At 39.6% G+C, this 16973-nt stretch overlaps 1 protein-coding gene across 2 annotated transcripts in view; it reads left to right on the plus strand.

The window, feature by feature from the left end:
- The window catches only part of LOC129283358 (uncharacterized), a 181077-nt gene that overhangs the window by 63982 nt on the left and 100122 nt on the right, over nucleotides 1-16973 (plus strand). For both annotated transcript variants that reach the window (XM_064113949.1, XM_064113950.1), the window contains exons 23-36: nucleotides 571-858; nucleotides 1560-1805; nucleotides 2753-3043; nucleotides 4156-4407; nucleotides 6031-6282; nucleotides 6905-7162; nucleotides 8211-8504; nucleotides 9199-9465; nucleotides 10098-10367; nucleotides 11032-11301; nucleotides 11786-12067; nucleotides 12921-13178; nucleotides 14885-15154; nucleotides 16478-16735. In XM_064113949.1, the coding sequence (XP_063970019.1) occupies nucleotides 571-858; nucleotides 1560-1805; nucleotides 2753-3043; nucleotides 4156-4407; nucleotides 6031-6282; nucleotides 6905-7162; nucleotides 8211-8504; nucleotides 9199-9465; nucleotides 10098-10367; nucleotides 11032-11301; nucleotides 11786-12067; nucleotides 12921-13178; nucleotides 14885-15154; nucleotides 16478-16735 (3756 nt within the window). The remainder of the gene's footprint in view (nucleotides 1-570; nucleotides 859-1559; nucleotides 1806-2752; nucleotides 3044-4155; nucleotides 4408-6030; nucleotides 6283-6904; nucleotides 7163-8210; nucleotides 8505-9198; nucleotides 9466-10097; nucleotides 10368-11031; nucleotides 11302-11785; nucleotides 12068-12920; nucleotides 13179-14884; nucleotides 15155-16477; nucleotides 16736-16973) is intronic.

The raw sequence follows: 16973 nt of genomic DNA on the forward strand, positions 1-16973 counted from the left end.
ACCTGTTCTTAATTACTAATCTTCGATGATAGGTCCATGTAGACCTGAAGTGACCGTACTAGGAGCATACCTGGGGAGTGGTCCATGAAATGACTTGTTGGACGTTAAATCTGACAAATCACGTTTTATCCGAAAGTTACCATAGTAACTTTGCTTCTCAGCCAATCAGAATCAAGGAAAGATGTCAGATAAGCAACTTGTCGGTCAGACTATAATGTAATAATAATTTTTTTGATAGGTTCAAGCAGTCCTGAAAAGACTATACTGGGGGGTAGACCTGAGCCCCATCCAATTGATCCAATCAACTGTAACTCTATGGAAATCCATCACTGTCATAATTTTTTCCTTAGGAAATTGGCACAATGTCCTTTGTAAACAAAGAGAAGCACAGTGAATTTTCAAGAAAATTATGAATCCATGAATATACATCATAGAAAATGTTTTGAACAAACATGCATAATACATGTTGATGTTGCTGGCCGTCCATAGTAGCGATTGATCAGATGAATTGTAACTCTTTGTAAGACGGGGGCCCTGTCGTTAATTACAAATCCTCCATTTATTTGATAGGTCCAAGCCAACCTGAAGTGACTATTCTGGATGTTGCCGAGTCCTACATCACTTTAAACCTCACGCCTGGGTTCGGAGTCCTCGATGAATACATCATCACAATATCATGCAAGGACGCTACTCAAAACGATTGCGATTGTGAAGACGAATATCGAGTTGAAGGAGATTCTGAGACATTCATCCTCGGTGACCTTCGACCCGGAGTGGAGTATGACATCCAAGTCGTGGCTTGGGGTGGTCCGGAACTAGATGAACGCAGTGAGCCGGCCATTTTGGAAAGCATGACTAGTAAGTTAGCCTTTTTTGGGGGTTTCATTTATATTTTTTTACAGCTTTTTATGTTGAAATTTGTTTTTAAGCAAGAGACTTATTTTTCTGTCATTACTATTATCATTGTTTATATTATCATTTTCATTAGGCCTTAAAAAAAGGCTGATTGGTTGCCTTCCGACGACTGATCATAAAGTGCAAAAAAAATGGGTCAGCATTTTTTTTTTAAATATACACAAGTCTAAAGTTTTTTGTGAGAAAATGTCAGATTTGTGGTAGGATTTTGCTCAAATTTTGTATTGAATGGTTGAAATAAGAAAACCATTTAAATGTAAATAAGCATTTTGACTGCATTTATGAGTATGTAATTCCATGCATGATTTTCTTTGTGCAGTGCAGGTAAATATATAGTACTAATATATATTAGTTAGGTACATCCTGCCTATTACCTGTTTGACCTTCGTGACCCAGTAAAATCACAAAAAAATCAACCAACCAGAATTCATGAGAAAAAAAATATTAGTTAAACCCTGCTTGTTCTTACGAAATACGAGAAATATCTGCGTTTTGGTTCCATATTCCATGAGGCCTATGTGGAACCAGAACATAGACATTTCCCATATTACGTGAACAAGCAGGGTGGGGGTTTATGAGGCTACATGTATATTATCATGATTATAATCCTCATCAACATCACCTTCATCCGTGTTATTCTTCAGCGCCAATCCCTGGCGATGGTTTCACGGTCTTGGACCAGACTCCGGACAGCGTCTTCTTGGCCTGGACGGCGAGTGAGCCTACCAACGTCACCATGGAACGTATGATCGAAGGAAGCTACGTCCACAATGCCACGTTCCCTTACAGAGGATGCTTCAGCTCCTATACCCTGGAGGTTGAGGATCTGGAACCGGTAACCCTCTATCGCTTTACCTTGACTGGTGGTGATACCATCCTCATCAGAACGGGTGAGCTACTAGCCTGCCTTTGACCCGGGGGGGATGGGTAATTCTATTGACAAGTAAATATGATGCATGTCCAAGAAAATGTGTCAAAAAGGGTATCTATTTTACTTGTGTTAATTTAAGATCTCTTGGTTGATTTCATTGATATTTGTATTTACATTGGTGCTAAAAAGTTAGTGAACCCCACCAGAAAATAAAAATATTGAAAGTGTTCAAGTTCTGCCATGTTTTAGATATTTAATTGTGAAGTCGGGTGCTAAATCATTAAATTCAATAGAGTTTGTTTCTCTGGGCTCGCCGGACGTTGTAACATTGTTGTCTACATTCAACACTCGGCATGAAGGAGTGCATATTCTGGTAGGGTTCACTAACTTGTTAGCACCACTGTATATATCCAAAGGAACTGGTGCTGCGCTAGTGCCATGAGCGTCTCTCGACGGTGTGTGCACTCAATAAAACATCACTGTTATTATGATTATTAGCCGGCATTCAGCCCTGGCTTTGGAGGTTAATCTGTTATTACTAGCAACAAGCAACATGGTAGATCCAGATTGGTTTATTTATGTCAACCTAACTCTATGAACTCTATTGAAGGCTGAAAATGATCACGCTGAAGATCACCAACACAGAAAGGCACTTGTGGGACTATATTATTATTGCTTTGAAAAAGAACCAACATCTAGCTGGATTGCAATGCTTATTTTAACCATTTCTCAGTAATCACCCATTTCTTTACCCAAATCACTTGACACATATTCATACATACATTTACACTTATTGATTGGTCATTTTATTGGACTCTCTTCAAAACTTATTTTTAGATTGTTACTACAAGTTGAATTCATATTGAATTGTAACTAGTTTGAAAGAAAAATGTGTTAGGATCTTAGAATGACATGAAAGAAGGTTAGCATTTTGTCACTTTACCTGTGATTGTAATGTTTACTCAGATCCGCCGTCCATTGCAAATTGTTCCGTCGAGACATTGTCTTCAAGCTACGTGTTCACCTGGTCAGCTCTGCCTTCTGGACGTACGGACGACTACCAAGTGACCGTCACAGATTCTTTGGGTCAAATCGTGCAAGAAGAGACTGTGCCCCCAGAAGACGACCTGGAAGTGATGCAAGTTCAGGTTGAGCCAGAAACCAATCTCACGCTAGTTGTTAATTCGCGATTGGCAGCTGACGGCGATTTTCCTGAGCAGTTTGGCCCCGTTCCCTGTATGGTTGAGGCAGTCACCAGTGAGTACATGTTCATAGATCTGATTGTTCATTTGACTTTTTACCACCGCCATGAAGTGTAGTGAGCATTCGGCGGTGTTCGAATCCCACCATGGCTTAGCATCCATTCGCAGGGCGTAAATCCACACTCTGCCACTCTCCACCCAGGTGTTAAAGGGTACCTGGTGGATGTTTCATAAAGCTGTTCGTAAGATAAGAGCGACTTTAAGAACGACTGGAGATCCTTTCTTTTGGTAAATGCTATACACCATTGGAGATGGTTGAGCCCGTAAGAAAGGTTCACCAGTCTTTCTTAAAGTCGCTCTTAACTTACAAACAGCTTTATGAAACGGCCCCCAGGTTGGATGTGAAGGCCTATGTAGCATGCCTAGCAATTGAGTCTTGGAACTCTTGTTGGAATGCTCCGTACGGAGTGGAGAATGTGCAGGACCTGGGGACTGTTTCATGAAAGTTGTCAGCACTGACAAGAGGTTTTTTTCTGACAGTTACCATAGTAACAGAGGCCAGAGCTTCTCAGCCAATCAAAAGCAAGGATTTCATTGAAATAGTCAGCACTGACAATTTAGTTCATGCTGACAACTTTTATGAAATAATAGTTACAATGTAAGCGCTTAGAAATTTAAAGAATTAAGCACTAAATGTAACTCTTTATTGTTATTATGATGATGATGATGCAAATTATTTAGAAATATAAAGAATTAAGCACTAAATGTAACTTTTTATTGTTATTATGATGATGATGATGAGGCAAATTATTTAGAAATATAAAGAATTAAGCACTAAATGTAACTTTTTATTTATGATGATGATGATGGTGATGATGAGGCAAATTATTTAGAAATATAAAGAATTAAGCACTAAATGTAATTTTTTATTATTATTATGATGATGATGATGAGGCAAATTATGTAGAAATATAAAGAATTAAGCACTAAATGTAACTTTTTATTTATGATGATGATGATGATGGTGATGATGAGGCAAATTATTTAGAAATATAAAGAATTAAGCACTAAATGTAACTTTTTATTGTTATGATGATGAGGCAAATTATTTAGAAATATAAAGAATTAAGCACTAAATGATGCAAATTATTTTCTTTTTTGTAACAGAACCACTTGTACCTGGTGAACTATCTACCGGTAATGCCACGTCTGATGGTATCCCCTTTACTGTCGGAAATGCCAGCATGATTCCAGGATTTGAGGATTACTCCTTCTCTATAGAGCCACCGGGTCCGACGTTGAGCTTTGACGCTGACTCACTGATGGGAGTTTTCAGTGACATCACCCCTGGTCAGCTGTACACCATCAGTTCTAACTTAGTAGGAATAGACATGTCTTTCACAAGCATGCATCGAGCAAGTAAGACCTAGATTCGGAGCTGGATTCCCTCCTTGCCACTCTCCCTTCTCCTTTCTTCGGCTCCTCCTCCTCCCTGCCACCGTCATCTTTTCCACCACCATCATGCCCCCCCCCCCCCCGCCTCTTATCCCATTTCATCATCTCCCCACGCCTTCTTTCAATGCCTTCCTCTCCTTTCTCCTTCTCTTCACACCCAACTCCACCTTTCTCTCCTCCTTGTCCCTTTCTCCTTTCCTATTTGTCTCTCCTGCCTCTTCATCATCCTCCCCTCCTGCTCCTCTTGCTCCTCCTCCACTTTTTTTTTTCTCCCATCCTCTTTCTCCTTCCCTCCCGGCCTCCTATCCTTCTTCGAATCCTCTGGCCCGTATTCTGAAGTTGGGTTTAACTTAAACTCAGGTTTAAAGTTGAGGTTTAAGTATGGATAGCCAATTGTTACATAAATCACTAACAGTAGATATATCATATTTCAGCTCATTTGGCTCTCAAATCATTCATATTGTCTAGGAAGTATAAATAGATGATTGTCTTTACCATTGAAGAATCAGGAAAGAGCACAGTAAACATAAGAAACATACAATTTAATTAAAAATTTTGAGACTTTTGGCTTCCCATAATTTTAGCACAGAGTTAGACCATGGTCTAAGTTAAAGCTGACTTCAGAATACAGGTCAATTCCATCTCTTCATTCTCAATGCTTCTCCTCTTCCCCACCTCCTACTCCTCTCACCCATCTTCTCCTTTTTCTACTCATCTTCATCTGTGTTCTTCCTGCCTCTTTTTCCTCCTCCCCTCCTCCCATTCATCCTCCCTTCCTCTTGGTCCTCTTTAACTTTTCCTCTCCCCCTCTTGGTCCTCTTCAACTTATCCCCTCCTACTCTTTTTCCTCAGCCCTCCTCCCTTCTCTCAATCCTCACCCCTATGCTCTCCCCCTCCCTTTTCCCTCCTATTTATCCATGTCCTCCTCCACTCGCTCCTTTCCCCTTCCTGTTTCTTTACTCACCCCTTCTGCATATGTATTTCATGTTATATCCCTCGCTTAAGATTGTTGCATTGAGAGTGTACACACGGAGAAATCAAATAGTTTCATCAGGAAAAAATGTTTGCCGATGTCACGCTTAGTTCAATTTTTCCTGAGGGAAAAATTGAACTATGTGTTATCATGACCCCCCCCCCCATACACGCACTGCAATCAAGACGTGTGCACTGCAATGCATGGCAGCTCAAGCAATTTTTGCGCATCTCAACGGGTGTGCCTAGTTTGGGTCGTGGGGCGGGGGGGGGGGGGGGGGCTGCCTACCAAGCTAGCGATCAGCATATCCGAAAAGTTCAATGAAATTTTTCTCAGAAATTAATGGGATATTAAAGAATAATACAGGTGGAAGGGATGTAAAACAAATAGACAATAACTCATTCTCGGTACAGGCTAAAACTATTCACACTCAGGAACATCAGTTCTACCATTCTCCCTCAGGACATTGGACCTCAGGAGAAGGATCATATTGATGTTTCTGCGATGTGAATAGTTTTAGCCAGATCCTCAAGCGTCGTGGAATACATGTATAGTTTCCCAGTAATTCTGCATTCTTCTCCATCACCTGTTATATTTCCTGTGTCCTTTTGCAGAGCCACTCTCCCCTGTTAATAGCACGTCACCGTTCGCGACCCCGACAAGCGTCCGTCTCGAATGGAGAGTACCAATCGGCATTGTAACCTTCTACCGGGTGTCAATCAATCCAACCTTTGAGACGGAGGAGAACTTCATCGACATCGAAGACCTGCTTCCCGGAACCCACTACAATGTGTCTATTGTGGCTGTTAGTGGCACTGGGCTATATCAGCAGATAAGCGATCCACTTGAACTCGAGGTCATCACAAGTGAGTGTTTTCTTCGTTGAAGGTGATGATGATTATGATGATTATATTGCGCCATATTTCCGTAGAAATCATTCATAGACGCAGGCCAATCCATTAAGCTAATAAATACACATCTGCTGAAATAAGTGAGTTTTGAGGCGTGACTTGAAGAGTTCAGTATCGTCAATTTCACGGAGCGAATAAGAAAGGGGGTCCTTAAGGCGTGGAGCAATAGATGAAGAGGCACTGTCTCCATATCCTTTAAGGTGTGTGATGGGTACATTAAGAGTGATGCAAGGGCCCCCCATCTTACAAAGCCTTACGATTGATCCAATCAACCTCAACTATATGGAAATCCATCACGGTCTTAATTAAAATACAATGTAAAACAACATAACAAAAAAAATTATAAATGTTAATCATATTTCTATGTGCTCTGTATAAATTTTAGATTGTATCATTATCGTTATTATTATTATTATTATTTATTATTATTATTTAATTTTATCCTCATCATAATCAGTATCATTGTTGTCACTATCATCATTATAAGTCATAATTATTATTATAATGTGTCATTAACTACTGACTTCAAACTCTGAATTCCATTAAAATCCATCTTTTTTCCTTTGATGTTTGTCAGACGAGATACCAGCCGGTGAAATTGTGTTTGTAGATGTGACTTCATTGTCCGTGACGGCCATTTTTGACACCACTGGTGTTACTGGTTCTGTTCTAGTGCTTATCACCAATAGTGATGGCGATTCTCTTGGCGGTTTTCCGGTGTCTGGCAACACGGTCACGCTTGATGAAAATCGTATACAACCATCGCAAATTTACATTCTCGAGGTGCTTGACTTCAACAACGGTATACCGTTTGCACAAGGGAATGTTCGATCAAGTAAGTTCGAATCCCATCGTGACATACTTGTCCTTTGGCAAAGCATTTATCTGCACTTGCCATCCTCCACCCAGGTGTAGTAAATGGGTAGCTGGGTCCCGTTGCATAAAATTTACCATTATGGTATCTTTGCCATTCAATGGTAACTACCATGGTAACAAGGCTCAACAGCCAATCAAAATCAAGGATTCCATGAAAGATACAGTTGGAAGGCACGTTTACTGCAACAGTCAAAATGGGTAGGAAAGACTTCCTTCAATGCCCTGGCACTTTGTTGTTGCTTATTGGTTCTTAACGACGCTCTCATTAAAAAAAAAGAATATATGCGCCGATCAAAATTATCTTATCATATCAAAATGGTGTTTTTAATTTGTTATTTTCAGTAGATAAGGCCTTATATACACCTAAACAGTGCAGTAGCGCTGCTTAATTACATGTACATGTATCTTATATCAGAAGAGTGTTTTTAATTTATTATTTTCAGTAGATAAGGCCTTACATGTACATGTATATACACCTAATCGGTGTAGCAGCACTGGTAACCTCAGGGTAATAGTGTGCAGCACTTGAAAACATTTGTTAATCGTTATATCAATGTTGTATATTATTATCATTAAGTTCAACTTGATCTAGCTGTCTCTCTGTATATTGTCCTATTAGGGTCCAGATCCATAAATTGATTAATGAATAATGGTAATAAATGTTGCAAACTACTGACAAATTCAGAAGTGGCCAATCAGGATGCATGCTTTCATGAATCAATGATAGATGTTTTGTGATATCTACCACCCACTGTTAATGATTGTCAGAGATCTCATGTTTTCAGGTTGCCACTTCGTATGTCATACACTTTTTTTGTCTTCTTTTCTATCTCAATATGCTGCAAACGTGTGTTAATTTTATACATTTTCACACAGTGTAAGGGAAACAAAATTCAGGAATTTCTCTTTTTTTAAGGTGGGTGAAAAACATAGTTACCGTAGATGTCCATCGTGACACTTCTACTTTTTTTTCTTTTTTAAAATCTCAACTTCTTTTATACCTTCAGATCCGGAAATCCCGCAGCCTCTGAGGCCAGCCAGTGTTGGGTCTTTCAGCCTTTCCTTTGAATGGGACGCCACCATGTCGTCATTCTCATCCTACAGGGTGTACTATGTCCCTTTCTCCTTTAGAAGGGAGCTGGTCTCCACCATTCCAAGCAACAGCACGGACCTGACCTACAGGCAAGAGTGCCTGAGACCAGAAACAGAGTATGTCTTTGAGCTCCTCACTGTCCTTGACGCGGCCGATGGGTTCGGTGAACAGACCAGTAACTCCGCACAGTCCATCACAATCACCACAGGTAAGGCTCAATATGCCTACGCCACGTCTTTCTCACGGATGTGAGAGAGCTCAGTTATTAGGTTGATTTCAGCTTTTTGAGGGTTTTGATTATCAGCTTAATTTCAGCTTATTTTAGCTTTCTTCTGTATAAAAGTATGGGAGTAAGGATACGAAGAACAGACATTTTCTGAGGTTCGTAAGCAAGCCGTCTAAAGTCGAGGTGTAGATGCAGCCATTTTGGTGGAGGGGTTGGGAGTGGGGTAATTTTTAATTAAAAAGCAAACATTAAAACCCTGCATCTTTAATAGTCTTTCAAGAGTTCTGTACCCAAAGAATGAACCTTACATCGTCAGATATGAAGTCACTTTTTTCGCAGGGGTGGATGGGGGGGGGGGGCTAAATGACAACCAAGAAGTAAACTGTGAAACCCTGCATTTTGAAATAATTTTATCTTCCAATAGCTCTTTACCCCAACAATAATCCTCATATCTCGAGATATAGTCAGATTTCTTTTGGCAGGAGAGGGGGGGTGTTATTGGCAACCAAGAAGCAAACTATAAAACCCTGCATTTTCATCTTCAACAGCTCTGTAACCTAACTTTAAGCCTCAAATCTCCAGGTATATTTGTTTTAGTATTTATGGGAGGAGAGCATTAAGTGGCAATTCAGAAGCAAACAATAACAACTTCTTGAATATTCAATCCTTTCAACAGCTATGTACCCCAACAACGAGCCACACATCTCCAGCAATACCAACACAACACTGACGCTCACCTGGCTCAACGCTGCCACTGACGCAAGACAAGTATGCCTGAAGGAACTCTGCAGCACCCTCCGAAGTGCCATGCCCATATGTCAGCAAACCAATCAGACGTGCCCAATCTTCTACCACTTCGAGGACCTGGTACCGGGCAGGAGATACGTGGTCTATGTCGAGAACAACGATGGGTCAATGGAGGACATCATTTTCACGCAAACAAGTAAAGCCTTGATTCAAGACTATGTATACTACTGTACTCATATGCTTTCAGTAATATATGTAGAAAAGTAATTATGTCAATATTACTGCTTGTATAAAGTGCTACCCAGAAAAAATATCTTTGGAATGGTCTTGTTTATAGTTTGATTTATATTTTCTGATTGGACATTATATTTCAGCAATCCACATGCATGGGCGTGAAAGAAACTGAAATACATGTATGCATGCAGCTACAAATCCAATATATTGGAAATTTATAAAATTGTGATTATAGGAGGTTTCTGAGATACATGTAGATAATCAAGCACAACAATGGTAATTTTACCTTTCTTTTTATTACCATGGAAACTTGATTGTGCTTGGCTGCTGAGCTTCATTGCCATGGTAGTTGTCTGTCACATGGCAAAGATACCATAATTGTAACTGTTATGCTGTTATGAAACGGGCCCTGATCTTTGTTTAGCGTGAATGTATGATGGTCATAAGTTTTTAATCAGCCAATCAAATTGAATAATTTCAGTAGCTTTAAAATGTTATGGCAAACTTTGTTATCACAAACCAGTTTCATGAAACAGGTCCCTGAACTTCATTTTGATTAAACTAATATTGACCGAATTTTTGTTTACCCTTCAGAACCTAATCCTCCGGTGTTCCTCAACGCCACGGCTCTCGATTCCAACAAAATTCAAGTCTACCTGGTTCCGCCCGAGGGAGAGTTTGACGGTTACGAGCTCTCCTTCTCTCCTTCCGTCGTCGGTCCCATTTCCTTGGAGCCGGAGACCAGTGTTTATGTTCTGGATAATCTCCAAGCTGACACAGAGTATACCATAAACGTTCTTGCGTTCACCGGGCACAATGGACAACGTCTAGAAGGAGATGCCATCTCTGCAACCGCGACCACGGGTGAGCATCCATGTCAGATACAGTCAAATCTCGCCCCCCAAAAAATCATTTTCTAGGGCAACTTTCCACAGCCTTCTGTGTGAATCTGCTATAGTAGACAGTGGCGGACCGTGACCCGGAGGAGACGAAGCATTGGAGGGGCACAGCATTGTTCACAAACAATACATTGCCCCTCCAATCATTTGTCTCCTTCGGGCCACGGTCCGCCACTGATAGTAGATAATCTTTAACATTGCCCGTTTAATTTTTCGCTGAGACAAACCTGTCTTAACGGCCACCTTCCTGAATTGTAATCTTGTCCATAATCATCAAATTGTCTCCCATTTGATAGGAATGTAGTAAAACCTGTCTTTGAGGCCTCCTTTTTAGAGTGAAATCCTTTCCATAATGGTCACCAAAATGTCTCCCATTTGAAAAGAATGTTTTATTATAGAACCCGTCTTCAAAGGCCCCTATCTTTCCTTTTTCTGGACCAAATTATCCTTGATGCCACAAATATTGACACCAACGGGTAATCTCTTGCATTGATATTTTCGTTGAGGATGGGTAGTACGAGAATTCATCTGATCATTTTCTTCTTCTAGTGGTGTGGATAAACCTCCCACGGAGTATCATCACACGGTTATCTTTTCGACCACTTCTGAGTTTCTTTCATTTCTTCCAGAACAAATGATCGTTGACGCCACGAACATTGCCACCAATGGCTTCTTCGTCACCTGGTCGTCGGCAATGCTGGTCCTGACCCCGACCGACAGATTCCAACTGTCCTACTACTCTATGGTGAATGATTCAGAGACCATCCCCCAGGATTCTAGCGAGGTTTACATCCGTCCAATCGGAAACCTTGTACCCGGGGACCTCATCACGGTCAGTCTTTCAACGGTTGCATCGGGAGGCCAAGCTACGTTGGTTGACACCCTTGTCAGGCGAACAAGTGAGTATCATGACCCCAGCACCCTAGACAGATGTGCTGTGTTCTTCAAATTGGTAATGCCGGGAAGCAGAGCTTCCAAGTAGTATTGATTCCCTGTATTTAGTACTGAATTATTGAAAAGAATTCTGATGGTTTCCTGCAGAATACTGATTTATAAAGTTTCAGTTTTATGTTTTGTCCTATGGGATTTCTGTGAAAACACTGATTTTCTCACCAAAATACCTGATTTTCAGCCTTAAAAATACTGAAATGTCTTGTTCAGGTTGGCAGCTCTTGGGGAGCATTCCATGAAACACAAAAAGATAATGAAAGGCGTTGAGAACTTTATATTATAAACCGTTAAAACCTTCTGAACCAATGTTGGAATTTGCCGCCATTTCTTAGTAAAATGGAATTTTGATTTGATGAGCTTATCCTTAATATTGGCACCTATAATTTTAAAGAATAAGTTCAGATAAATAAGACACAATAACTCTCTCCGCAGAGCCCGAGGCAGTATCATCTTTCACGGCCACTCGGGACTCACCGACCAGCATCCGCTTGTTATGGAGGGCGCCACCTACTGGGCTGTACTGGGGATATCTCGTCTGGTACACTCCGTCTGACGGTGACCAGAGCTCACCGATAGAACTGGGGCCGGACGAGGAAGAGTTGACCATTACCGGACTTGCGTTTGACCAGATGTACAACGTCAGTATTAGGTCTTTCGTCGGGAGAGGTGGTTCTTATCGTGAAAGTGACCCTGAAATGGATATGGTTTCCACAGGTATCTATCCCATTGCCCTGTCTAACACAGAAGTTGTGATTGCTCCTATCAATCTTAACTATGGACAGCCAGCAACATCATAATAATATACACAATGTCCCTTTGGAAAAGAAGAGGGGCACATTGATTTGTCTGAACAATGATGCATGTATGTCATATTTAGAAAACACTTTGAATGGATGTACATGTACGCATTTAAGGTTTTGGCATCACTGGCCTTCCATAATTGTGATTGATCAAATCAATTGCAATCATTAGACAACAGAAATATTTGAATTGTCCCAGAAAAAAGGAAACTGGGATTCCCATGTATTTTTTCTTCAAGGGAAAATGAATTATGATATTTCATTTACATAATCATATAATACAATCATTCCTCTTTATTTTGATACCTTACATGAGACGAACGCATTAATGAGCAAGACAAGTTTGAAATTTTAATGTAAAAATCAGATTGCGCAGAAAAATTTGACCAAAGTGGTTCATGATACAACGACCATGCTTTTTCGACGATTGGCATATTAGCATGCCTATGTATTCTTTGTTATTAAGTTTATCTCACTGATCCCTGAAATGAGAGTGGATTCAAATCCACACATGAGTTTAAGCGCAAATCATTTCTGATATGCCTCAATATTAATTGTTTATAATCTGCCATGTGTAAATGATTTGCTAAGCTGTTGGTTTCAAATTAGAGATGAGATTTCACTCTTGCCATGAGTATCAAATTTATAGTAAAAACATGTTATATAATTGTGAAATCTATCTCTGAAAATGGGTTTCCTTTTTTGTGTTATGCACTGTATATTTGCTGTTCGTCAACTTTTTCATTAAAATGGTCTACTTTCATAAGGTATGGGTGAGGCCAATGAGGTCAACATCCGTAGGCTGACACCGACGTCAGTCTCGTTCACTTGGGCTGGATCCGGTAGCGGGAACTTCATCGTCAGCCTTTCACCCGTGGGTAGCTGCATGGCGGATACCCCGGCCAATCAGAACGTGTCGTCGAGAGAGGCGACGTTCAATGACCTCGTACCTGGTGCCAGATATGCCATTGTAAATGATGGATCGCCCCTGACTATTGATGATGAGAATGCTGAGTTTATAGCAGGTACGTTCATGATTTAACCTGTAGCAGGTTATTATTAATCTGTTTTCACTTCTAAAGTTGGCAGAAAATTGTTATTTTTCTATAGTTTTCATGCTTGGAAAAATTAATAATAGTAATAATATTAATAATATTGTATGATTTGATTTGATTTATTTCTTTTTCTTCTACAAAACAATATAATATGATAAGATAAATATAACAAAGACATTTTGATAATAAATAAAAAAATATATATTATTGAACATATACATGTAATCAGTTGTGCAGAAGATGGATTGCCATTGTAAACAAAATTGATACTTAAAGGAGAATGAAACTCTTGGAGCAAGTTAGCTTTTGTGAAAGCAGAAAAATCAAAGAATAAGATCAACAAAAGTTTGAGTAAAATAGGACTAGCAATAAAATAGTTATGAGCATTTGAATGTCGAGATCACTAATGCTATGGAGATCCTCCCATTGGCAATGCGACCAAGATCTGTGATGTCACACACGTACAACTCTCCCATTTGGACTCTGAAAATAAACCCCAAAACATCTCTTTTTGCTCATTGTAATCATATGACAAATGATTCATCAATGATATAATGTTGTGAAACCTCTGTACTTGTCCTCTCATAAAGAGAACACCTCACCTTGTGATAGACTCTATAAAAGTGAGAATATAAGTGAAATAAGTACTAAAGTAATGAGGGAGTTGCACGTGTGTGACATCACAGATCTTGGTGGCATTGCCGATGGGAGGATCTACATGGCACTAGTGATCTCAATATTCAAATGCTCATAACTTTCTTATTATTCATTCAATCTTCCTCAAACTTTCAACAATATGTTTCTTTGATTTTTCTCTTTGATATTGATTCAGCTGGTTTCAAGGGTTTCATTCTCCTTTAATGATTATGATGATAATAATAATACGAGTAATGATATTAATAATAGTTACATTACATGACACTTGATATTTAATTTATCTAAACGTTTTACATGAATTTATTCCCTGTCATTAGATCCTTGCGTGGCTGCACACAATAAATGTACATTCTATATGGATATCATTTGCAGCAAAATGAAAGAACAAAGCTTTTTTCAAAGTTGCCATTTTGCACTTTAATCAGTGATATTGTCCGAAATTTTGCAAATTTCCTGACCCATTACAGGAAGATAATATCCAAGTAAAATATAACTACTCTAGTGAAAAATAAAATGCTTACATCTTTGTCGATGTTGGTTTATATACTGTAGGTCACAGGTAAAAAGATAGTATTTGCAGCAAACAATTATTTCATGAAAAAGTCTTTTAAATCAAGGTTAATTGTCAAAATATTATCATGCATCTAGATCTGGTACATTAATGTAAACTTATCTTTGTATATTCATAGCTCAAAATAGATAATTCTGAGGATCACTAACACAGAAAAAGCATAATGTGGGACATTGTACATATACATGTACATGTATTAATGTTGCTTCGAAGAATACCCAAAATTTAATGGAATTCCCTGCTTATTTTGCTCAATTCTCAGCAATTACACGATTTCTTCCAGAGCTATTTGGCACATATTTTTATTTACATACAAACAATTTGGTGGTTATTTCATTGTATTTTGTTCGAACTCATTTTGAGATCGTTACCACAACTGGTATTTATCTTTAGATTGTAGAAAATACATACATCATTTGTTTTTTGTTTTTTTCCATACTTTTCACAGTGCCCGACCAAGTGAGCAATGTTCAAGTGAAATTCATCAACTCCAGTGCGGTAACGCTGACTTGGACACCGCCCTCTGGCTGCTACGACCGGATAGAGATCAGCTACTCTCCCGATACCTGCACCAACCCGTCACCGATCGTGCTCAGTCGCGAGGATGGCAACGAGCATACCCTAACGCCGCTGGGAGCCAACGTGGAGTACGAGTTGTCCTTTGTCACGCTTCAAATGACAGCTAGGAGCGAGCCGCACCTGGCCACTGTACGCACAAGTAAGTAACAAATTTGCAATAACAGTTTAACCCTAAATAGACTGACAGGGATATTTTGATGCCTAAGAAGACCGGGGGGAGGGGGCTGATTCAGCCCCCCTTATACCCCCGTCACACTTATTTGGAATCAGCAGGAATCGAGCAGAACCAGCCGGAATGAAGAACTTTCAAAATTCTTGCCACATTCGGGAGGGAATTTGAAATTTTCACTACTTTTGCAAAAATGTTGTTCGAATACTTAGAACGTCCTTTGATCCCGCCTCAAATGATTCTTGCACATTCCGGGTGTATTGACTGTCGAATGCAGCTCGAATACAGTCGGAACACAGGAAGAATATTAATAATGCTGTTAGAATGCAGCAAGACTATTTAGAATGCAGTCAGAGAGCAGTCAGAATGCGCTTCGAATGTCGTTCGATATTTCTCCACTTCGAATGCACTTCGAAAGTTTTGAACATGAGCAAAACATTCGGGCCGGTCACAAGAATGGACCCGAATGTCTGGAATGCACTCAGAATGCAGTCAGAATTTTTAGAATGCACTTCGAATATCCAGGAATGTACCAAGAATTTTCATTCCGACGGCATTCCGGCTCATTCCGCCTCTAGTGTGACGGGGGTCGATCGTGCAATCACAACAAAAATTGGCATGCACATTTCCCATCCTTTTTTATAATCTACAAACCTATAAGATCAAATTCTGTGAAAAATCTCATTGCTAATTAATTATGCTGATTTATGTGTTAAATCAAAAGTTTGCTCTAATTAATGAATAATGCCCCTAAAAAGCTAATTTTTGGTTCCCAGACTCCTTATAGGAATTTAATCAAATGTACTTTCAACATCACATTTATTTTCTTATGTATTTTGTTTTCTAAAATTCTCATGTATTTCATTGTTTTTTTTACTTTTTGTTCTTTTTAGTTTTTTTCAATGAAAATTGTTGGGGACTTTATTTTGACCTTAAACAAGATGAAATTAATTGATTTTAATCAGTAAAAGGAAAACTAACAATACATTTATGAATTTTGGCTAAAAACACTATTTGCATTGGATTTGTACATATGAATTCACGTTTTTGAGCAATTTTGGGTCTGCATGCTCTTACAAAATGTGTAATTTCAGAATCGGAGATCGCAATTTGGTCTCAAACATTGCGAGATTTGAAAGTAAAAAGTCAGTGAGTGACGTCAAAAAAAATTTGCACAGCAGATTTATCGCGAAAAATGTCTGATTTTACACTAGTTGAACTTGCCTAAATGATTATTACAGGTACATGTAGCCCTTTCACATAAACACTTTATGTCGTTTGTTAATATTACAGCATGCCCGGAGAAGGAGAAGCTTAACGTTGGTTCTGTACAAGCGGACAGTATCTCCCTCACTTGGGGCGAGACTACCGATCCCTCTGCAACGGGTTACACCCTTATGGCCACGCCCGAATCTTCCTCCCCGATCGCGCAGGCACTTCCTCTGTCGGTATCGGAGCACACGTTCAGCGGATTAATGAGCGGAGTGGATCACACCATCGTGCTTTATGTGAACGGGACCTCCATAACTGATACGGTCACCCAAACGACTTGTAAGTTGAGTGTTTTGTTCAGAGATCAGGGCCCTGTCTCACAAAGAGTTGCGATTGATCCGATCGATCGCAACTATGAACGGCCAGCAATGTCGACATCTATTATGCATGTTTGTTCAAAATATTTTTCAGCTATGATGTATGTTCATGCATTCATCGTTGTCTTGAAAATACACTGTGCTTCTCTTTGTTTACAAAGTACATTGTGCGCATTTCTTGGAGAAAAAGTTATGACACT

Source organism: Lytechinus pictus, chromosome 19 (assembly GCF_037042905.1).
Source record: "Lytechinus pictus isolate F3 Inbred chromosome 19, Lp3.0, whole genome shotgun sequence".
NCBI lineage: Eukaryota > Metazoa > Echinodermata > Echinoidea > Temnopleuroida > Toxopneustidae > Lytechinus > Lytechinus pictus.